The sequence below is a fragment of the Quercus lobata genome, chromosome 4 (genome assembly GCF_001633185.2).
Source record: "Quercus lobata isolate SW786 chromosome 4, ValleyOak3.0 Primary Assembly, whole genome shotgun sequence".
Classification (NCBI taxonomy): domain Eukaryota; kingdom Viridiplantae; phylum Streptophyta; class Magnoliopsida; order Fagales; family Fagaceae; genus Quercus; species Quercus lobata.
In genome coordinates, this window is record NC_044907.1 from 28,706,162 (window position 1) to 28,729,844 (window position 23,683).

General features: G+C 34.8%; 1 protein-coding gene and 1 non-coding gene across 2 annotated transcripts; one reads left to right on the top strand and one right to left on the bottom strand.

Annotated features, from left to right (window-relative positions):
* Positions 1 to 3,647: 3,647 nt before the first annotated feature.
* Positions 3,648 to 3,719, top strand: TRNAW-CCA. Its single transcript has one exon. It is a non-coding gene; the product is annotated as a tRNA-Trp (tRNA).
* A 4,454-nt stretch (positions 3,720 to 8,173) lies between these two features.
* LOC115987566 (trihelix transcription factor ASIL2-like) lies at positions 8,174 to 10,157 on the bottom strand. The gene has a single exon (XM_031111147.1). It carries the CDS (start codon positions 9,814 to 9,816, stop codon positions 8,632 to 8,634), a length of 1,185 nt encoding a protein of 394 aa, XP_030967007.1. The 5' UTR covers positions 9,817 to 10,157; the 3' UTR covers positions 8,174 to 8,631.
* Positions 10,158 to 23,683: the final 13,526 nt, after the last annotated feature.

The window sequence follows — 23,683 nt, forward strand, 5'->3', positions numbered from 1 at the left end:
ACATACACACTACCTCTCCCCCACCCACCCACCCAAGCACACACACACACACACAGCAACAGAAGTGCTTGTGCTACCAGTGTAAATATTATTTGCAGGATGTAGAGAGACAGAAAGCTTGAATTGAAAAGGAGTTAATCTTAAGGATAGTTCAGAAAAAATAAGTAGTTCTATGGTAGACGCATCAAAGTTCCAATTAAAAGATTTACTTTCTTATTTTGATCTTTCAACCTATAAAATGGATTAAAAAATCTAGTTAGTCTTTATAAAATAACTAAGAAGCCATATCTGCTTTATCAAAACATTGAACCTCCTAGACATGAGTCTCTCATGTGCTCTTGCTCCTTACTTTGCTTTGAAGTCCAACCCAGCCTTTTTATTATGGAAGGTGTTTAGCATCAATTTTATTCTGAGTAATAAGGTAGTTTTCACTTTTTTCTTTATATAACAGTTCTTTTTGTTTTTATCTATAAGTTACTGTCACATGCACACTTGGTGAGTCTTGAACCCACGACATTACTGTCTACCTTAGTGTAAAACCTTACTTTTTACACTGGGGGAGGTGCCATTTGAGCTAAAACTCATTGGCTTCATACAAAAATGCTATTTTTGTACTATATTTGTTTGTCTATTTGATGCATACTAAACTAAAGGCTCCAAATGTTTGAACTTCCAATATATTTGTTCGTTTACTCTCAACTCCACCCCAGCTTTTTTCTTCTTAGACCCAGTAAAGATAATTTCTTTAGCACGAGCTGTAGTTTCAGCAGAATGTTGATCTGAAAACAGTTCTCTTTTTTTTTTTTTTTCCTATGTTTTAATAATAGCATATATAGATTTTGATATAACTTTAATTTCAGCAGGTAGTGTGAAGCGAATATCAATATTTGTATTTATATGGATATATTTTCTAACTCAAAAGAGTTTTACTTGAGCTATGCAGGCTCCATTTGGTCCACCTTTTGCAGTAATACAAGGTACACTTGAAGCAATTGGAAGCAGTTTTAAGGATATTCCTACGGAGACCTGCCCCACCATAAGAAGAGGATCAGTTGCATGGGTTGGTTCTGGCCCAGAATTCTTTATCAGCTTAGCTAACCACAATGAGTGGAAAAAGGCTTACACTGTCTTTGGTTCTGTTCTTCCTGAGGATATGGAAATTGTGGAGTTAATCGCACAGCTTCCTACCAAACCGGAGGTTTGGAGTAACATTAATGTCTCTGTCTTGGAGAAACCTGTTGCCTTCCAATTCCAAAAAATCAAGACAAGTCTTGGAAACCTGAAATGATGTAAACATGGATACAGAGTCAAGTGGGTCATAGAATTTTGTTCCATTATGGTTCCAATGATTGAATACAAGTTGTGGATATTGAAATTCAATGCAAACATAGATGAAGATTCCAAATGGTATCAGAGAAACCTGCTCCATTATGGTGGCAACAAATCATCTTATGGCTCGCAGTTTAGCGGAACTTCTCGATGCTCAGATTTTGAAATAATGTATATAAAAGGCTTCGATTTCTTGGGAAATTTCTCTATAGCTCCATACTTGTAATTTGTTTTGAAAGTATTATGGATATATATAGCCATTACATTTGTTGATACCTGGGAAAACAGAAATGAAAATAAAATCAATTTTTGTCCTAATTGAACTTGTATATTAATTGTTCCAAGATTCTTATGAAATGTGTGGCTTAATTTCATTTTCTTTAAAGCTATGATTAGATGGACAAAGGTTTGTGTACATTTTATGGATTTGATGACTCTGGTCTTGCTTTTTTGTTCTATGGTTGTTAAAATGACGCATGTCTTCTATATCTTTTTTTTTTATTTTTTTTTATTTTGGGGGGGGGGGGGGGAGTGATGAATTTCTGTATCTGAAAGAGAAAGTAGTGAACAAATTCATTCAAAAACTTGTTTAATATTTGAATCGGAAAATCCTAATGTATATCCTAATGTATTTTTAAATAAGTACATCATGTTCAGAATTGCCTAAAATATGTTGTACATTGCATTACTATAGCAATGATAGCCAAGAATTCCCATATAGCTCCAACCTGCTTTTTATATTGAGGCATATGATTTTCACATTAGGTTGTATGGGACTCCAATACGTGTACATGTTTGTCTTTACCCTTGAATCACGTTTTAAATGTACCAGTCAGCTTGGGGTGGGGGAACTGAGTGTGATCTATGAGCATGACCATTGAGTGAAACCAAAATTTAATAAAGACATAGAAAAAGAAAAGTGAGCATTCTTGTAAACAGTAACTAATTTCTAATTTAAAATGATGCAACATTATATTGACTTTTTATATTTGCGAAGGGTTAAAAATTTGTCAACTGTTAAATGTTTAATTGAAATAGACTATCTTCATTTTATAAACAAATGGAGAGAATCTTTATCCTTTTGAAAGGGGCTTCTTGTTAAAGAACTTTCTTGCTTTCCTAAAACGGTGTTTGCTATGTAATATGGTCAAGAGAAGTGTTATATTTACAATATTTTTACAACAAAAATTCTAATTAAAACCCACCATTAAAATTATTTTTTTGCCCACTTGTAACCATTTAACAATTAGAATTTATTTTGAAAATATTATAAAAATATTATAAACATAGTATTTCTCATGAATTTAAAGGCATTTACGTATGACTAACTATGAATTCTAAATATATAGTCATAAATAACAATGATAGGATAAGAATGATTATAATGAAATGTTTAGTCCATACGGTTTCTCTTATAAATTTTGTAAGAGAGTTTGTCAAATAAAATTATAAATGAAAAGAAAAAAAGAGTTAACTTATATTCCATTTGTTTTGAAATAAAATATTTTCCAGAATTTTTTTTTATTTTTTTATTTTTAGGTGTTTGTTGTAGGTAAAATGTAGTCAAATTTTGTAAAATATTTTTCGGTGCAATAAAATCCATATAAAAAATTGTAAAACGTTTTACATTTAAAATTTTGGTAAAATATTTTACAAAAACAAAGAGTGACTTCCTTCACCCCATCAAGTGGCTAAGTCACCGGTCTAATGGCTGAAATTGTTGTTTTGATGATTGGTGCTGGCATTTCGATGGATGATGCTATTGCTTCAGCAATCGGTTCTAGGGTCCGATGCTCAGAACCACTGCTTTGGTGACCGATTCTAGTGGTCCAATGATCGATGTTGGTAGTCTGGTGAACAGAGACGCCATTCTAGCAACTGGCTCCAGCAATCTAGTGGCTGAAGTCGTTATTCTGTTGATAGTCTAGTCATCGGAAACACGCTTTGGTAGTGATCGTCAAAGCCACTGTTCTTGCTGCTGGTTTCGGTAGTTCGATCATTGGACCTCCAACACTAGTGGCTCCGATGGTTAAGCAACCAGTTTTGGTGATTTGCTTAAAAATTTTTACTTGTCATACTAATATCTAAAAATATTTAATTTCAAAATAAAATGGAATTTTATAAAAAAAAAAAAAATTTAACTAGGCATAGAATAAAGGAGACATAAAAATCATGAGGGTCGTATCTAAATTATGGTGCCAACTACTGATAAGTGATAAATGCCTCACTATTATTTTTTATCCAAACGAGATAGGAAAAAAGAAAGCTTTATTTATAACCAGGTTTATTTAGAATATTAGTAAGCATTAATCACAAGAGGATCCGTGGCGCAATGGTAGCGCGTCTGACTCCAGATCAGAAGGTTGCGTGTTCGATTCACGTCGGGTTCAATTCCCCTTCCATCCTCACCCTTTTTGTTGTAGCTTTCAGTTCAATATTTGGTTAACCTTTTTGTAGGTGCCCACACATTGTTCCTCTTTCAGTTTAATATTGGTGAACTGAGAATCTAACAAGCACAATATCATTCAGGGTGGTACACTACTCCTTTAGAACCTCGGGTGTATCACACTTTATTCTTAAAAAATTACCTTTTATCTTCTTTCATCTAATCTGGACCAATAGTATTCTTCTCTTTCTTTATCCTCACATGGATATATGAAGGGAATATCTCACATAAATGCTTGCTTCACAAACATTAGTCACATCACAACAACTGAACCCAGATTAAACTATCTTACAAAGATAGAGATTGAGAAAGGATTGCATATAAGTTATAACAAGTGAGAGCAAATTTTATGGGGAAGAAGTTTTGCAGGTTAAATGGTTAATGGCTTAAGAGTGTTTTCTACTTTCTAGCTCTCTTAAGTTTCTGTAAAAACTAGCACATCAGTTTGGAGCAATGTGTTATGTACATTCTCTCACATGCATGATGCACTTGGAACTACTTGAAATCTTTTTCAGATCAATAAGAATAATTCACTTGGAACTTTTGCAGATCCCTTGGAAAAACACTAGGAATATTGCACTTACTATTAGAGGCACTTGGAAACACACTAAAAATAATGCTCTTACAGTTGGATGCACTTATACTGCCTGTACTTGTACTTGCTATTGGACATTTTAGCCTTTAAAGGACGATAAGGTGTTTCTAGTTGGTGGCCTTTGACTCTCAATAACTATGAGAGATAAATCACTTATAGTGTGATTAAGAAGTATATAAGTAGGTAATAATCTAGTATTATGGCATCATTTTTTAGATTTGATAGCACTGCATCAAGTAGAGCTCTTGGGTCACCTCAATCAAATGTGAAAAATGATGAAGAATTTAGTATAATAGATACAAAGAATGATTTGAACAATTTGAATATCCCACAAAGTGCCAATTGAGATGTACATACAAGTTTGTCAAAATTCTCTCTATTAATTATGTGATTACACAGTTAAAAGTTAAAACTGTACAACAAAAAACTCCTCTACAAAATGAACATGAAAATTTACAACAATTTTGAAAAGAAAAATTAAAAGATACTGTCAAGAATGAAAAATTTTATATATTGAATTATTACAAGTGACAATTATACTTCTAACAAGATAATGATTAAATACACATGTTTTATTATACGATGCTAGACATTTAAACTTTTAAAATTGCAAGCTACCATGGCAATTCATTCAATTCTCATTGTTGATGTACAAGCATAGCTATTTGGATCACAGACACCTATAAAAGAAAGATAAAGCTTATCCGAGGGCACCAATGTGGTGTTGGCCGTAGGTTCTTCAATTCCTAAGTTAGAGAGTTTATTTTATTTTATTTTATTTTTGTGGTAAACTCAATGAATTTTAGAGAATTATTTGTAAAATATGTGTGTGGCTTTTATGCAAAATGTAGAGTCCTCTTCATATATAATTGAACGAGACTTTTAGTTAAGTGTTCTATTAGGATTATCCCTTTAAATTTGCCCACCAACACACTAAGAATTCTTTAGATCAATGTTATCCCTTGTCAACTATGCAATTTTTTTTCTCTGGAATTAAATCTCTTTTTTCTTCATGAGTCTCAATTTTTTCTTTTTGGTTGAGTCTCTATAAGTCTTGATTGATTTGACTCTATGAATTACTCGGTCACATCTCATGTGTTTGTCAAGCTTGCCAATATGAGGTTAGATGCCATATGAGACAATACTCTCTAATTAGGCAAGTTGACTCATTTGAAATGCACAACTCAATCATCACTGATTAATTATTCTTTTATTTTTTAACCTCGGTTTTATCCACTATTGAGATAAGGTGCCAACTTTAGTATGTTTGGAATGGAGGGAGTGGGGAGGAGAGTAGAGAGGAAGGTGACTAAAACACCTCTCTCCTTATCTCCCTTCATCCAAACATAGGATAATTCTAAGTATATTAGTCATTAATCTAGTGACTGCTAACATCAATTTAACTTCCAACATTTGGTGATCAATCACATCCCCTTGAAAATTTTTACTCGGCCAAAGTTTCATGGTTACGAGTTACAACCACCTTCCCTTTGAGCTTTAAGGAGACAGGTATTGATCCACGGTATCCAATGTATCTCATATCTCATACTATGGATATGTTTTACTTTTCATGATGGTAAGGGGTACTATAAGGTGCAATAGAAAACATCAACTTTCGACCAAACGGGACAAAAATTACCACTTGCTCATTTAAGGTGTACTGATTTGATAACAATTGACAATTCGGAAAATATTATTGCACACACACTAACACGCGACACACCCCAGACACACATATTACTTTTTAATTGAAATTGTGACTTCAAGTCACGACTTCAATTAAAAATTAAAAACTTCAATTAAAAACTAACATATGTGCATAATATATGTGTTATTGTGTGTAATTACCGTTGTTTAGACAATTTTTCTTATATAAAGATATAATTGAAAAAAAAAATGGTCTTCACGCATGCAGTCACTTTTCCTGCTCACTTAAATCCTGATATACATGTGAAACCACTCGAGTAATAGTGAGGTTTGCTACTTCAACCCATAACTTTTAGACTTACAGGCGTGGTGGAATATATAAGAGCCTCTTGCCGATAAGTCACACCATCTTTTATGGGTGATACCAATTTTATGTTTACACGCATCCACGAAATGACCAGCCTAAGGAAATGTAATCGCCGACAAAGTTGGCAAAAGCAGATGATGATGGTTCTTATTTATTTTTTGAGGGGCAGATAATGGTTGTTATCAATAAAATACAAAAGTAAATTCATACGTAAGTTCCGCTACAAATCATCACACTCACACGATTCCAAAAGTCAGAATCTCCACCGATTCATACATGATAGTTTCCTACTTGTCCTGTTCCTCTGAAATCAATGCATTTCACTGACTTCATTAATAAATGCAAGAATATACCCAGAATAAGATAAGATAAGAGGGCAGGATCGTAGGCTTTCTGAAATAATAATTAATGATTCAAGCTTTTGAACTCCGTGCTTTCTGACTTTTAATATTAAAAAAAAAATTATTTAAAAAAAAAAAGAAGGTTGAGAATATTACACTTGACCTTTCAACACAACTTCGGCTTTGATGAATTGAATGGAAAAACACGAATTTGGCCCCAACCTTACACAAGGGACCAGAGAGCTAAGGATGAGGAGTACAAAAAGAAGTGGGACTTGTGTTCATGCATTTAAGTCATTTGTGATCACTTATTGAGTGAATGAAGAATATAACAATGTAAACACCACATTGGTTGACCATGGAAAAAGACAGTATGAAATTTTCTAATGAGGTGATAATCATTTTTCATACTTGTCAAAGTAATCATGGGTAATAAGGATAAAATAAAGTAAAAAAATGGATGATCAAACTAGGAAGATCCTGCAACCCACATCTTAGTCCTGGACAGGACCATACTGATTTTCTAGCTCATACATACTCCATGTTGTGCTCCTGAATGAAGGAATTACCTAGAAATAGAGATTGTAATGTCTCGCTCATCATCAGAGTACTGGAGAGATCTGAAGCTCAAGTGCCGATGAAGAATTTTGAGATAATGTCATTATGCAGCAGCAGGTAGCCAACTTTAGAAGGATACATGCTTTAACAAGATACCAAACATTATCATCCCAATCAAAGTCATAGTTCTAACTTGTGAGTTGTGAGTTAATACCAAGACTAACCAAGACTAAAGATTCACAGCTTCCTGTGAATCAGGCACATAGATCCATCCATGAGATATAAGTTTTCGGATGTCTAACAAGTTTTATACCCATTAAAATTAACATTCAAATCTAGGTCCCAGCATTACAGAAAGCAATGGCAGAAACCTAACTGGAATTCAAATTCCAGAGGGCTTTTAGGGAACAAATGATCTAACCTTTATCAATTGAGAAGACAACATAACCTCTGGCATTAGGATAAACACTTCTTTCCACCACACAAACACCATATTTGATACCAAAAGGAACATCCTGCAGTACTAAGATAAGCAAGAACTAAACTATGTTCATAGGTAAAATCCAAGTACCTTTTCTCATGTATTAAGTATATGAAACCCTTACAGCTTCTTCTAGTATCATATCAATGAAACATCTAAACCATAGCATTACATAAGAGTATGCATGTATCTATGAGTTTGTACATCTTCAAGTAGAGTTTAGACAGATTCATACTTCTATCAATTACCATCTGGTCTCCTACTTTTGAGAGCCACTGTTTTCACCATACCACATTAAGCATTAAAACAAAACATAAAACCCAATTCAATTATAGTTAGCACTCCTAGGATCTTATGCATAACAATCAGAAATAGCATTGCCAAAGCTTTGAATCAAAAAACACAAGAGTAAACACTATTAATGATTATCGAAAATATAGCTACTACATTCACTGAAAATCAAAGCTACAACTACACAAATTTCCACATTCTACCATCTCTAGTGGCATGTGGAACCAAATGAAACATTGAATCAAAAAACACAAAGAGTAAACACTATTAATGATTATCGAAAATAAAGCTACTACATTCACTGAAAATCAAAGCTACAACTACACAAATTTCCATATTCTACTATCTCTAACGGCATGGAACCAAATTAAACATGAAAACTAAAAAAAAAAAAAAACCCTAAGCAAACTCACATAATAATCGAGTCACAAAGACTAATACCCATTTGGCCTCTTGAACTAAGCAAAGCTCCCAACTCTGCCACCTCTCAAACTACACAACAATAGACCCTTTCATAGGATAGGGGGATTAATAACAAAGACACCCCCCACAAAGGAAAACCGAATTCGCCAACACCTAAGACTCCGGTGAGGGAATTCTCTTCGGCTTCTTCTTCTTCTCCGATACCGCCTTGGCAAAGGCCTCAACAATCCTCTGCTGGGACTCGAGAATCATCTCGGTCCGCTTCATCTCCATCTCCATCCTCATCCCTTCAATCTCCCTAGCCATCTCCATCTTCATCTGCTCCACTCTCACAAACCCATCTCCCAATACCTTTATAGCCGAAACCATCTCGGCCACCGGGTCTCTCTCCCTCTCTCTCTTTCCCAAACCCGACCTCACCGCCGTGTTACACTCCCTCATAACCCTAGCCCCAAAATTCACACCAGAGCTAGAGCTAGGGTTAGGGTTTGAATTGAATTTCGGCTCAACTTTCGGATAAAACTTCGATCCGAGATGCGCTACGCTCACACCACTCGGAATCCGAATCCGAAACCCACTTCCTCCACCACTACCACCACCACCACCACCACCACCGCCTCCGCCGCCACTTCCGCCGATTCCGTTATTTCTGTAAAATTTACTCATGTGCCTCATGTTCGACCCTCCATTCTTGAACTCTTCGTACAAATCCTGATCTTCTTCTTCGTCGTTCTCAACGTCGAGCCCTTCGTCGTTGTTGTTGTCGTTTTCGTCGCTGTCGGAGTCGTTGACTCGAGGCTTAGCCGAAGGACCTTTCTCCATGGCGTCCATGCGCTTGAAATGGACCCAGGAGGAGATAAACCTCGAAACGGGCATGGATCTCGCCCTCTGCAGCTCCGTGCGGTACCGCTTCCGCAGCTTCTCCATCTTGTGACGGCACTGCACGGCGGTCTTGGGAGGAGACGCGGCGGAGCAGCGACGAGCGACCGAATCCGCCACCTCCTGCCAGTGAGTCGCCTTCAGATTCCCGCGCCGGAGCGAGTACCATTTCTCGCGGTAAGAGTCGATCAGCGCGACCGTCTCGTCGTGCGACCAGCACGGCGGGGGCAGGCGCCGCGAGGCGGTGGAGGGCTGGGGTTGAGCCTGGGGCTGGGCCTGGATCGGAGTCTGGGTCTGGGTCTGGGGCTGGGCCTGGATCTGGGCCGTGGGCGGGGCGGGCAGAGGGAGCGGGAGAGAGAGAGGCACGGCGGTGGGTGGGCTGGAGGGGATCGGCGGTGGGGTGGTGGCGGTGGTCTCGACGGGAGAAGAGGAAGAAGCAGCAGCAGCAGCAGCAGCCATGAGGTTTGTTCAGTGGGTGAAGGATAAGAGAGGAGGCGTAAAGTAGCGAGAGAGAGAATGAGACATAATGGGGGTTGAGGAAGGAGGGGTGTGCGGCTGGTTATGAGATGTATAGAAAAGAAGGGAAGGGAGGCCACCGCTTAGGTGGAGGGCTAACGTGCGCCAGGGGGGGGTTGTGATAGGGTGTGGGAAGTGGTTGGCAGAGGAAGGGTAGTAGGTCCACACAAGCACAAACAGAGGTGTCTGACTTTGGGGCCATTATTATCGCCATCAATTCGTCATGTTTTAACGTGTGTGTGATGTTAGTGTTACCCACCGTCTAGGGTGGGTGGGTGGGTGTGTGGGGGCGTGTGAGCGTGAGCGTGAGCGTGTGGGAGTGTGGGTGTGAGTAGGGTGGGGGTGGTTCTGACTTTGGGGTTTGTGGTTGAGTGGCGGGGTTGTAAATATTTTGGGTTGTCATTTTTTTTTTTTTTTGGGTTTTTGGTTTGATTGATGTTGTGGGCTTTGTTGAGTTGTTGTTGTTGTTGTGGTTGTGGGTGTTGTGGGTGTGGGTGATGTGGTGGTGGCTCTTTGTTTCGTGTTTTGTTTGGTTTGACTGGGGGGACAAGAGATGGTGGTACTATCTCTATTAGTGGGGGAGTTTGTATTTATTGGACACAGAGAGAGAGAGAGAGAGAGAGAGAGAGAGAGAGAGAATGAGTTTTGAGACAAAGTGAGAGCAACTTGGGGGTCTTTCTTGCGTTGGTTGCGTGTTCCCTTCCAATAGATAAAAATTGAGTGAAATTCTCACATGGGGGTAGCCAGCCTAGCTAAGCTAAAATTAGCCAGATTTCCAAGCCAGTTTACCCATAGTTATAGCGGCTTTTCACAGTTATGAACCAACTTTTTAGAGTTTTTTTGTTGTGACTTTGAATGAGTTGTGTGAGCCGAACCGTCTCCGTCTCATCTCATCTCATGGGCTTTGAGAATAAAAAGTACAAGACGCGTACACCAGCAATGGGCCTGTGTATATGCAAGACAAGCCCAAATAAGTAAACACTTGACAGTTGCTGTCCATGGCTTGGTTTTACGGATTTGTGCTTAACCCGCAACCGAATTCAATCAAATCGGGTGGGGAATTTCAGACCTGCATTTGACCCGTAAGACTATTGGGTTGGGCGGTTCAGGTAACTCTCATGGGAAGCCAAAAACCATTGGAAATCATCGAAAATTGGTAAAATCTCTTCAAATCTGGCAAGATCTCGCTAGATCCGTCTAAGATCTGGTGAGGTCTAGCCAAATTTGGTAGAGATCTCGTTAAATCCGAAGAGATATCTACCAAATCGTGTGGAGAACTCGTCGAATCTAGTATATCTCTACTGGATCTAGTTGTTTTACTTGTTGAAATCCATCACATCTAGTTGAAAAAATTGTTGAAAAGCTTAGAATCGTTGGACTTGATGTTTTTCAATCAAGTTGGGTTTCATAGGCTTTGGTGTATAAGACCGCAACTGGCTTGCTGACGTTGGGTTTTTGAAGGTCGATACTCGCGTCCAACCACCAAAGTAGTCGGATTGGGTGGTAGTAGGTTGGACACCCCTACTGGATTTTTGTTTTTTGTTTTCAAAACTTTACTAATTTCTTAAATTTGAGTTTGAAACCAGTTTTCAACCCACAAATTTGACATGATTTGTGTTTTGTTCCTATATTTGATAACAATTTTTCAAGAGGATAAAAACAAGAAATGTTGTTTGGGTGATATTTTCAGTTTTGAGAAAAAGTTGTGTTCTTAAACACTTTAAACGGTCACTGCAAATAAAGACACCCGATTCTACGTATATCTCTCTTCCTCACACAACTATATATATATATATATATCTATACTACTATTTAAGGGACTTCCCTGTTTGGACCGAATTTTTTTTGTTCCAAAATACCCCTAAAGTCTATGTTTAAGTAGAAGCAAAACTTGAGGATAACAATGTAAAAATATATCTCTAACTCTCACCTAAAACATTTCCTATAAAATAGGATCTATTTCCCACTAATCCACTTCTTCAAAGCAACTATACGTTTGTTGTTGTTGTTGGTTTTTTTTTTTTTTTTCTTAAAAAAAAAATCATCCTCACATTTATCTTCAAATCAATTTTTTTTAAACATCCTCAAGTTTATCCCCCCCCCCCCCAAAAAAAACAGATATATACAGATTTGATTACAATTTAAATTTAATAATTCAATGATTAAAAAAAAAAAAAAAAGGCTCCCCAGATAATTGCTCCATTCCTCACCCTTGAAAATAGGTCACACAAATCCATTGTAAAATTCAAAATGCACTATTATCCATTTTGGCAAGTGGCAACCCACATTTGATATTGTTCATTTAAAAAAAAAAACAAAAAACAAACAACCACACAAACACGTTTAATTAGTCTCCCACTCCAAAACATAAACTTCCCTCTAACATAACCTCCTACTACTCTTAACTAGTTATGCTTATCAGTTATCACACCACATCTAAATGTTTCCAACCACCATGAGTCTCTTAAGCAAAAGCCTATTTCCAGAGCTATTTTCACATTTTGGTGATTGTGTTGCCCGAACCAAAGCAAAACAAAAACCAGCAAATGGAGCAGTACTTGTTTGTAGTGGAAGCCCTTAACAAGTGTAGCAATAAAAAGTTGTTCAAGAATGGAGGTTGAAACCTATGTGAGTAATGCCCAATTTTCTTGATGAATTCTTTTTTTTTTTCTTCCTTCCAGAGAGTGTTAATCAAACATAGAAAGTTGTACTATGTTATTAGTAGTTTAGCACCAATGTCAATTGGATGTAATTTTAGATGTTGAAATCTTTGGTTAAAAATTCTTCTTTTTGAAACCAAATTCAATAAGTTGTTGAAACCATCTTAATCTATAGACCTGACAAATCTATTTTGAAAAAAACTTTCGTAAAATTACAATTTTTATTAAAAATTTGTACCATGATTTTACGTAATTTTCATTTATATTTTTTATATGCCCAATTAGCTTTTTGACTTGAATGGCCAAATTTTGTTGAATTTTCACTTGGCAATGAGTGTTTTTTTATTTATTTATTTTTTGTAATCAGAAAACATTAAAAAATTATTATGAAATTACTAATTCATTGCAGTCATATTAATTTGTAGCGTAAGGATCCTTCACCTAAGGCTATACTTTTTTTTTTTTTTTTTTGGGCGAAGACATCTAAGGCTATACACGTTTTATAGGGATGACTTACTTATGGGGTGTGTCTACAAAAGAATTTATCATGAAATTATTCATTATAATAATTCATTATCCTAATGTTATATTTGATTTATTTCCCCTTCAGGAAATTCTATATCTGATTGTGGTTCTTTTTCCCCAGTAGTATGGTGGTGACTGGTGAGGGAGATTCAAGGGAGATGGAGGTGGTAGTGCTGACAAAAACACTGTACATAGGTTCAGCTAAAAGGATTTGAGGCATGGAATAATATTTTAATTTAGCGAGAGTGTAGTGAGTACAGAATAAGTATGTTGCTCTTGAAGATGCATGTACATGTTGCCTACTAAGGCAAAATTATCCCTTGCTTCATGATATAGAAGTCAATTGCAGATATACATTTTTTTTGTTTGATAAAAAGTAAGAAACATGTGAGTTAAATTTAGAGACAGAAATTTATATAGAAGGTGTTTAATTTAGACCAAAAAAAAAAAAAAAAATTATATAGAAGATGTTTAATCAGAAGGAGACTACCTTTCAATATACTAGCCTCATCACACGTGTTTCGCGTGTGCAATGAGGCTTTTTTTTTTTTGGTTTAGTGTTATAATTTTTCACTTATTCTAATTTAAGATTTACATTTTTTCCACAGAAATTGTGCATTTAAGACTACTAATATAGCTAGAAGGGTCATAAGTTCAGCTACAAAAAATGAACATCAAAATAACATTGAAATCATATAAACATGTGTGGATTTGTTCATTTTTTATAGCTAACCTTATGACACTTCTAGCTCTATTGGTAGTCTTAAATGCACAATTTTTATGGAAAAAAAAAAAAAATGTAAATCTCAAATTAGAATGGGTAAAAAATTATAATACTAAACCAAAAAAATAAAAGCCTCATTGCATGCGCAAAGCGCATGTGATAAGGCTAGTATATGTATATATATATATATATATATACACACACATTTTTTATTTATTTATGATTTTTCAAATTTATTTTTATTTTTTATTTTTGACCCTGATATTTGACGTGGCTCTAATAGAAGATAATAAGTTATTACAATTAGGGTCCATTTGGATACCGCTGAAAACTGAAAACTGAAACTGAAAACTGAAAAACACTGTAGCGAAATAATTTTTAAATGTGTGAATAGTATCGTGGGACCCATTTTTAATGAAAAAGTTGCTGAAAAGTGAAATTTGTGGGTCCGTAAACAGTACACGATGTGCTGTGATTGGTCCAAAAAAATTTGAAAAGTCAAAGTTTGCGGCTACTGTTCATTGAACAGTGCATGAACAGTAACCGCAACACCCAAAACGCTCCAAAACGCGTGAAAAAAAAAAAAATGTAGACAAAACGCAAACGCAGTTTTTTTCAACCGAATCCAAACGCTCTCTTAATCCCTTTCTTTAAAACTTTCCTACGATGATGTGGCTCTAATGGTAGTATTTAATTAATTATGTTAACATATGGCAAACTTTTATTGGTGGAGTATAGAGTGGAATAGTAAAAGTGGGATAGAAGGATGGATCAAAACCAAAAGCTAGCTCTTATAGTCTGACATATATTTTTATACAAGGATGGATCCAAGATTATTTGAGCGGCTTCTCACAATGACATGATTTTATTTCACTCATTACTAGTTGAAGGCCCGCTTTTACTTGACCAAATTGTGCTGAACTAAGTTGAGAACTGTCTACAACTACACATATCATCATTGGCTGGACATACCGAAATCATAAAAGATATTGAGAACCTTCTCGTCTATCAAACATTTGGACAGAATTAATAAAAGAAATTAAAGAATCATCAATGGAAAGCCAAAATGTTTCTCATAGCGACAGTGACATACCAAGCAATGCTTCAACCTTCAAGTGGTATTTCGTCAGTAGAGAACAGAAGATCTAGAATCAATAGAAATGTTTTAATGGGAGTGATAGCACCTGGAGAAGCTGCCATGGCCAGGAATTTTTGCTGTGTTCACTGTTTTTAATGCTATAGGGTTCTTTGCATCTGTTGGCATGATATAACTCCTCAGATCAGTACTGGATTTCCTCTTAAGGCAGGCTTGTAGCTCGCCATGCTTGCGATGATTGCTACATATGTAATTGGAGTTTTTTATGTTGCTCCGACGAATCTTGGGACTATATTTGTTGTGGTTGCATTAGTGACAGTGATTGTTCTTGTGGAGTTTGCTCGGTTTTTACTTTGGTTGCTGAGGATATGGGGAGGCCTTCCTACTAAAAGAAGAAGATGTTTTACTTGCGGCAATCAGTTAGGGGTTTGAGTTTTCTTGTATGGTAACTGCTGAATTACAGGTGTTAATAAGCTTGCTGAAAAGTAATTTAACAAGTTGGTTTACTACAAAATTATTCAATTTTTTTTTTTAAATTAATCAATTATGCAATTTAGTTTGATTTCTAGTTTATTACCATTAGCATATAAGTCACCAATTATAAAATAATAAACAATAAAACATGCAAATACCATAGAAAACTAGTGACGAAATGAAAAACTTAGGGACACGTTCAAAAGAAAAAAAACAATACAGAGGTTCCCTAACCCGAAGAAGGAATTAACTATATAGAATTGCAGCGTTCCAAGAAGTGAGAGAATGACAGGAAAGAACGTAGTAGGGTAAGATATTGGCACGATGACGTACAACTGAACATATTTGGATTCTGGTAATAAAATTTTGTTCAGTCAAATAAAAGCAAATTAGAGGGATTTGGGTCGAAATGATACAAGCTTGGGCAGGTGGGGAGTAAGAATTGAAAATGTTTGTGCCCAATTATGGGAGTATATATAACATTTTACGTCTTAGGGAAACTGATTTTCCAAGTCAAGGGAAAATACTTTGGTTTGACCAGAATTTTACACTATACCAAACACTTGAAGACAAGGAAACCATTTTCAGTTAAATGCTTTATTCTACGCCAAATGAAGGCCTTGTAGGCATGCCGTTAGTTGTGGAAGTGACCTAGTGTGAGCATGTATATATATGGGTCACTCAATCGCATAGATCCATGTCTTATCAGTATCACAAATGAGAGTTCTCATGGGGTAAATGCTAAAATTATTTCTATCTTTGAATTAAAATTTTTTTTAAAACTAAGGTATCATGCTGACTACGTCGTTTCTGTAAATTGAGTTCCAATCCTACGAATTCTAATGGTGCAGTCCACACCTTAGATCAATGGTCTCTCAAGCATAATATATTTGGTTCTTTTAATATTGGTTGTTGTCCCCTTTGTTTTGAGTCTATTATCAAGGTCGAGGCAAGTGGTCATACTTCTTTGTAGTTCCTCTGTTTTGTTTTAATAAATTCCTCTTTTTCATAAATTAAAAAGAAAAAAGAAAAGTAGCAACTAACAATCACATTATTCAACAAACAATTGCAAAATCCAAAAAAAATGTTCAAAAGCACACACTAATATCCCCAACTTACCTAAATTCGTTTTCTTATGAAGACATCATGTAGAGCAAGCCTTATCTATTGTTTAACAAAAAATGAGTTAACCCAATTCAAAAAGTGTATCAAATAGTTCAAGTTCTTCCAATATTAGTAGCCACGCTGAGATTAATTGTGTTGCTTTGACATTTCAAGATGGGTTAAAGTTGAAACTTCCCGGAAAGTATTAATTTGGTGATCATCGGGGTGGCTCCACTTGGAGCATGGGGGTTTCATTTAAATCCTTTGAACTGACCCAAAAAAAATTATATATAATTTGTTTTACTTTTTTTTTTTTTTTGGACCCCTTAAAATAAAATTATAAACACCCTGACCTTAGATTTTTTTTTTTTTTTTAACCTAGCTGAAATAAGTTTGAATACGATCATCTTAACAATATCTTGATCTTTTTAAATGTAAAAAAATAAAATAAAAAATAAAAAAACACAACAAAGTAAAAGAAGTAGAAATTTGTTAATCTTAAACCTTAGAAAAAACTCATTTAGATCTAAATAAATTTGAAATAAATCAATCAAATGAGAGATCAATTGATGAATGATTGCTTGACTGTATACATTAAAACAGATGTAGCTCGTAGGATTAATAATGAAGATATCATATAACGATTTCAAAATACGAAACATCTTAGAAAGTAATTGTAAAACTTTATGTATTTCAATTTTTGTTTTTGTTTTTGTTTTTGTGATATTGATATATTAAGTTCTCTTTTGTTTAAAATTTTATATAATTTATTTTTTTTATTGACCCTCCTAAAAAATAATCCTAAAGCCGCCACTGGTGATCATGTCCCTCACATAATGCTTTTGATTTTCATTTTGGAATATTGATTGTTGCCTATATAGGGTGAAGTGTCTATATGGTATAGTTATGCTACTTGAGATTTTTAAAGTTAATTTCTATGTAGAGAGATCCTTTAAAGTGTTTGGTGGTGTTGGTTCATGAAGACCTAATTTTCCATTTAGATATCGTTTTAAAGTGTTGCTAGCATTAATTGGTTCATGAAGATCCTCATTGCAATAATAATTGGCAAACTAGTATTTGTTTTAAAGGTTAAAATTTACGACAAAATATAATCACCTAACAATCATTCTAAAATATGTAACTAATACTTTCATGTTTTAGTTAAATATTGTTGAGGGGGAAATTTTGATGTTCCCAAATAGAATATGGGGTAGCCAAGTCGAAACTCAATGATGGACCCTTGAAATAAAGCCCAAAGACTATCGGTGTGGTGTAAGTCCGCCCAAGCAAGAGATAGAAGCTGCACCCTAACAAGAAGACAACAATAAAGCCCAATAAACACGTTAGTATTGTTAGTTTGTTATATTATTAGTCTTTTTATGGCATCATAGTTCAAATCAGTCCTCTAACGGTACGATATTATCTCCAGTGGTAGGGGTGAAATTATACTTAGAGTCCAGCAGTCAATGATTAAATAAATTTAGGAAAGTGTTCACTCTTGGGGGTCTTTGTGTGTCTCGGTCAAGGGAATTTAGAGTACTTTCAGTCATCATTACATCAATGTAAGGGAAAAATTCAGTTGTTACAAATACATTATGTCCTTCATCATAATAATAATAAACAATGATTAAAGGCTCTATAGTTACAAATAAAAGAGGAAAAATAGGATGGAATGAAGGGAGAGAAAGATCCCCAGCTTAGTGCAGTAAGTATTAAACTAAGATTTTGATGAGTGTATAATTATAAGGCATGAATGAGGTGAATGTGGGCTATTTTGAGTGAGTGAGATGGGATTAACACTAAGATTGAAGCTTTTATTGAGTAATGAGCCGTTTGTGTCTAGTTGGAGGACATTTTTGAGTTGTGGTTGTGTAGAGGGGTGAGAAGAATATCTGAAATTAGATGAGTGTAGGCTGAAGATGATGAGTGGTGAGCTTAAGGAAAGCTAAACCATGAGCAAAGTAATAAACAAACCAAGGATTTCAAAGGGAGTGGCTGTCCTGGTCAGTTATGAGACGTTTATGGAGTAGGAAAGTGTAAGCAAGGTGGTGAATATGGGTGTTATGCTGACTATAGGCTGAGAAAGGTTGTGAGTAAGCTCAAGAGAGCTTGGGGAAGCTAAAAGAAAGCTTAATAGGGGTTGAATTTCTGCAGAATGTAGTCAATGACAGAAGTTCTTAGAGAGGCTTCCTCCTCCCCCAGTGGGCTGAGGTGTGTAAGTTTTTATAATGGAGCGTTAGAGAAGCATTGATTGATAAGAATTCAAAAATGCATGACTCATCAAGGGTGACGAAATCAAGGTTTAACTTTCCTAAGATTTTTGATTAGAAGTAGGAAAATCCACTTTGAGGGGTTGTCTTGCTTCTTTGGGTAATGATGGGATTTTAGAGTTTTTAGCATTAAGTGCCAAGATTTTCGGGGTTGAGCTAAATTATTGTGTATCAAGAGTGAATCCTAATGCTGCAACTGAGATTTGGTCCCTGAAGAAGTAAGATTCAACACCTCAAACTAGGTGTGAAGTTTTAGTCTACTTCAGGGGGTTCCGCTGGAGATCCTTTTATGCCCTCCAAACCACATGTTCCCAATTTTCCCCTTTTAGGATTCATAGGCTTGGCACAGGAATCATGTCTTGAATGTTTTTAACATTTATAGCATCAATTTGTTGAAGTTTGGTTTCAGCTCCCCTTCTGCTGGAGGTGCAGTTTTGAGGAAGATGATGGAGTCCCTTTATACTTTTGATTTCAGCTGATATGACAACCCTTGGGCACTATTCATGTTAGGCAGAAGGTGGCAGAAAATTGATGGGACAGCCCTTAGTCCATTCTCAAAGGTTTGGTTCCCTTGTATGAGTACCTAGTTGCTCTTTTTGGTTAGGAATGAACAAAAGCTATTTTGCCCACTCTCTTGTGCCTCTTGCTGGTGTTTTTTGGGCTGGAACTCTTCTCTATTTCAGCACTTTTAGTTGAGCCACATGGTCCTTTCTTTGCTTGGGTTTGTTCCCTACTTCATGAGATTCTTGAGCCTACAAAATGGACATTAAAGACGTGCTTTGCCATGGGTTTTTTACTCATGGGCTTTAGTTGTTAGTAGAAATAAAATAAAACCATGAGCTATTATGAAATATTTATGCTAGATTTTGGGTATTAATTTTCATGGGTTTTAAATAACAACTTGTATAGTTTCTCTATAGATAATCATAATGGACATGTAGGATGAATAATTATCATTAGTTTTGGTAATAAATATTGTGAATGTTGTGATGTAAGATAAATAGTGACCATTAGTTCTTATATAAATTCCATGGGTTTATATTATGGTTGAAATAAATAAATATCATAAGTCCAAAATAAATAATTATAACTTTCCATGGGCTTTTATATTAGTAACACAAATTCATAATTCTCCATGGGTTTGATGTATGTTTGCCATGGGTTTTAGAAAAATGAATAGTGTCACGTAACATAAATGGTTACCATGGGTTTTATAAGATAGATTTCATAGGCTTATAATATTGTAGTAATAGGTTTAAGAACTTAAAACATTGTTGATCATTGGACTTTTAAGTGAAATAATTATGATATAGTATTTATGATATAGTATTTTGCCAAGTATTAATAACCTTGGGCTTTTGATAGAATAGTATCAAGTAGTTAACTTGGGCTTTTAAATATTGCCAACGAGAACTGAGTTTTGATATTGTCAATGAGAATTGGACTTTTTGTGATGTTTTATATCATAATCCAATTTTAGATAATGAGATATGAAACATTTATGATTAACATAAAAATAGAGTAAAAAATATTTGGAAAAACCCAATACCTTATTAGTGGTGTTTGAAAATAAATAGGTGGTACTCAAATAAAATTAGGTGTAAAAAAAAAGTACCCTGACAAATATCAAAGAGGCTTATGGTAATTTAGCTTAGTTAGAGTTTCGTAATCAACTTTTGTTAAAAATATGGCTAAATATGTAATGTTGCTCCACTTTTATGTCTCATTCTTCCAAAAACACAAAAAACATAAAAATACAAGATCAAATAAGATAAAAAAGAATCTAGCAGAACACTTGCATAATGGGATTTCAAACTACAGGTAGGCAACTTAAATTTTGGTCAAACCTCAGGTGAGTAAAGTGTTAAATTTCAAGCCACAGTTGGGTAACTTAAATTTCGGTCGAATCACAGGTGGGTAAATTGTAATTTACAAAAAGAAAAAGAAAAAGAATGAATGAATGAGTAGACTTTCTAATGTAATATAACACTTCCCCATACACAAAGTGTTTGGAGGTTTAGTGGGAAAAGGGGTTTGAGTTGAGTGTAAATAACATATTGTAACTATTTCAAAAAAATAAATAAATAAAGGGGCAAAAAAAAAAAAAAAAAACCTAAGGTAACGTTTGTTTTATAGTGGGCTAGTAGAGATAAACAAAATATAGGTCATATTCTAAGAAAGTTGGATCAGTCTGATAATGCCTCGGCTCTTTTCGTAGTTGGGCTTTCTTGTGAAGGTGGTTGTGATCTTTTTCTAGTTGGGCTTTTCTGTGGAGGTTTTTGTGGCCTTAAAAGGGGGTCAAAATGGCCCATTAGCATTAATTTTTGAAATATTTAGCAGCAGAGCACTGTTTCGGAAATAATTAGGGAAATACCACTTTTTCCGAAAACGCCGCTATAGGGCCCGAAAACGTCACTATAGGGCTTAAAAAACGCCACTATAGGGCCCCTTGAACCTGTTATGGGGACTTATAAAAAATTTTTTGCAGGAAAACGCCGCTATAGGGCCCAAAGACGTCACTATAGGGCTTAAAAACGCCACTATAGGGCCCCTTGAACCTGTTATGGGACTTATAAAAAATTTTGCAGGAAAACGCCGCTATAGAGCCCAAAAACGTCACTATAGGGCTTAAAAACGCCACTATAGGGCCCCTTGAACCTATTATGGGACTTATAAAAAAATTTTGCAGGAAAACGCCGCTATAGGGCCCGAAAAAGTGGTATTTCCCTAATTATTTCCGAAACAGTGTTCTGTTGCTAAATATTTCAAAAATTAATGCTAATGGGCCATTTTGGCCCTTAAAAGGGTATAAGCCTTAGTTGTCTTTTTGTCATGTTCTTGGTCTTTTTTGGGTTATTGGCTACTGTTTCGCCCAATTCATTTTGTAACAAATTATCTTTCAGTATATGTAATACTTATTATGTATTACAACATTTGGGGGAATCTTTCCTAAAAAATTGGGGGAAATCAACTTCAATTATGTGATTAGAAAGAGTGGAATGCAAATGGTTAGAATTAATATAATTAAGAATATGAAATTATTACTTGAGTGAATGGGCAAATGTTTAATTATTTTCATTTATTTAATTAAGCGTAAAATTATTTTGGTAAAAACACTATTTTGGTCTCTGCATTTTGTGGTTACAGTCAATTTGGTTCCTACATTTTAAGATCAGTCAATTTGTTTATTGTTATTTTCAACTTACAATTAATTTGGCTCTTACCATTAACTCACTAACAGAAAATACTATGTGGCAAACGATGTAAACTAAGAAGCTTATGTGGCCTATAATATGACAGGTTTGGCCCAACCAAAATCAGCCACGTCAATTAAAAATCCAAGTCATATCCACGTTAGAAAAATTAACAGATCTAGTTGTCTCTTCGTTACTCATCCAACCCAAATCCCTTCTCTCTCCAAACTCAATCCCAATCATTCCTTCGTTACTCCTTATCCTCATCTCTTTGTTGAAGCTATTGAGGTGGACATCAAGTCAAGCGAGGCAACTTGCCAGGTGCTAATCTGCACAAGGAAGAGTGTAAGGAGTAGAGTAATCGAAGAGGAGAGGCAACTAAAAGGGATGGGATGGTGGAGATGGTATTGGTGATGTTGGTGATGGAGGGTGATGAAGAACGGACGAAAAAGAATGGAGAGACAAGAGAAAGTAGTGTTGGTCTTGTTGGATGTCTAATGGAGAAAGTGGATGGTTTTGTTAAATTTGCTATCATGGATATGGCTCAGTTTTTTAATTGATATGGCTGAATTTGGTTGGGCCAAGTGTGTCATAGTGCACATCTTTTGTCATGTAGGCATTTTCTGTTAATAAGTTAACGGTAAAGACTGAATTGTAAAATTATAGGGACCAAATTGATTGCTACCAAAATGTAGGCACCGAATTAATTGCGACCCAAAATGTAAGGATCAAAATAGTATTTTCGCCAATTATTTTTTATAATCTTGAACATGTGTTAATTTTTTTTAGGACTTTGTTTCAATTATTTCCAAATGAGTGACTAAATTTGAATAAGAATGTCATTTTTAAAATAAATTAATTCTTATTTATGAAAAATCATTTTACATAAGTAATTAAATCACCACCTATCTATATATCTATATATATAATAATAGGTGAAGCTGAGAGAAACTCAAATTAGAATTCCAAATTAGAGTTCCAATTTTGTGTCATGTGTCCTAAATTATTTATTCTTAAAGAGATTTATTTCTTAATTTTAGAATCAATTGTGGGACCACATCATAAATATTCATTCAAGTGAGTTATTAAATACAAAAACCAAAGAATCTAGAATAAATGTATCGTAAAAAACAAAAAGTGCTTCACAATAATTAAAAAAAAAGACAATTTACATTTTATACCTAATAATATCCTTACAAATTTTTTTAAGGAGTTAATAAAATATAAAAATGACTATCAATAATATTTAAATTATATATATAAGAATTATATTATGCATTTTATTATATATCTTTAAGTATATTTATGCATATACATAGGGTTACAAGCTAGTAAATAATTAATACATGAAAATAAATGTATATACCCTATTAATACTTTGTTTAATTACATAGTATAAATTAGTTTATTACAGTATTGGTTAAACACACATATACATTATGTCATTGAAGGAGTTTGTAAATGTAAATTCATAAGAATAATAAATTAGAATATGCAATATTAGTCACACACGTATACATTTTCTATTTTTATTGAACGTTTTATTAAATTTGCCTTGTCTATTTTTGATATTTTTGTTCAATGGTTGCCAAAACAACCACATATGAGAAGGAAAACTCAATTGTTTTTATCTTTTTATTTTTATTTTTATTTTTATCATAAGTATTCCAAATACATTATTTCTTACATAATTTTTTAAAATCTATCACATAAATTCATTTTATATAAATATTAGTAAATCTCATGTGAGAAGGAGGACTTAT

What these genes read in the sequence shown, in the direction of transcription:
- LOC115987566 (XM_031111147.1), bottom strand. Translation starts at nt 9,816, where the DNA reads ATGGCTGCTGCTGCTGCTGCTGCTTCTTCCTCTTCTCCCGTCGAGACC.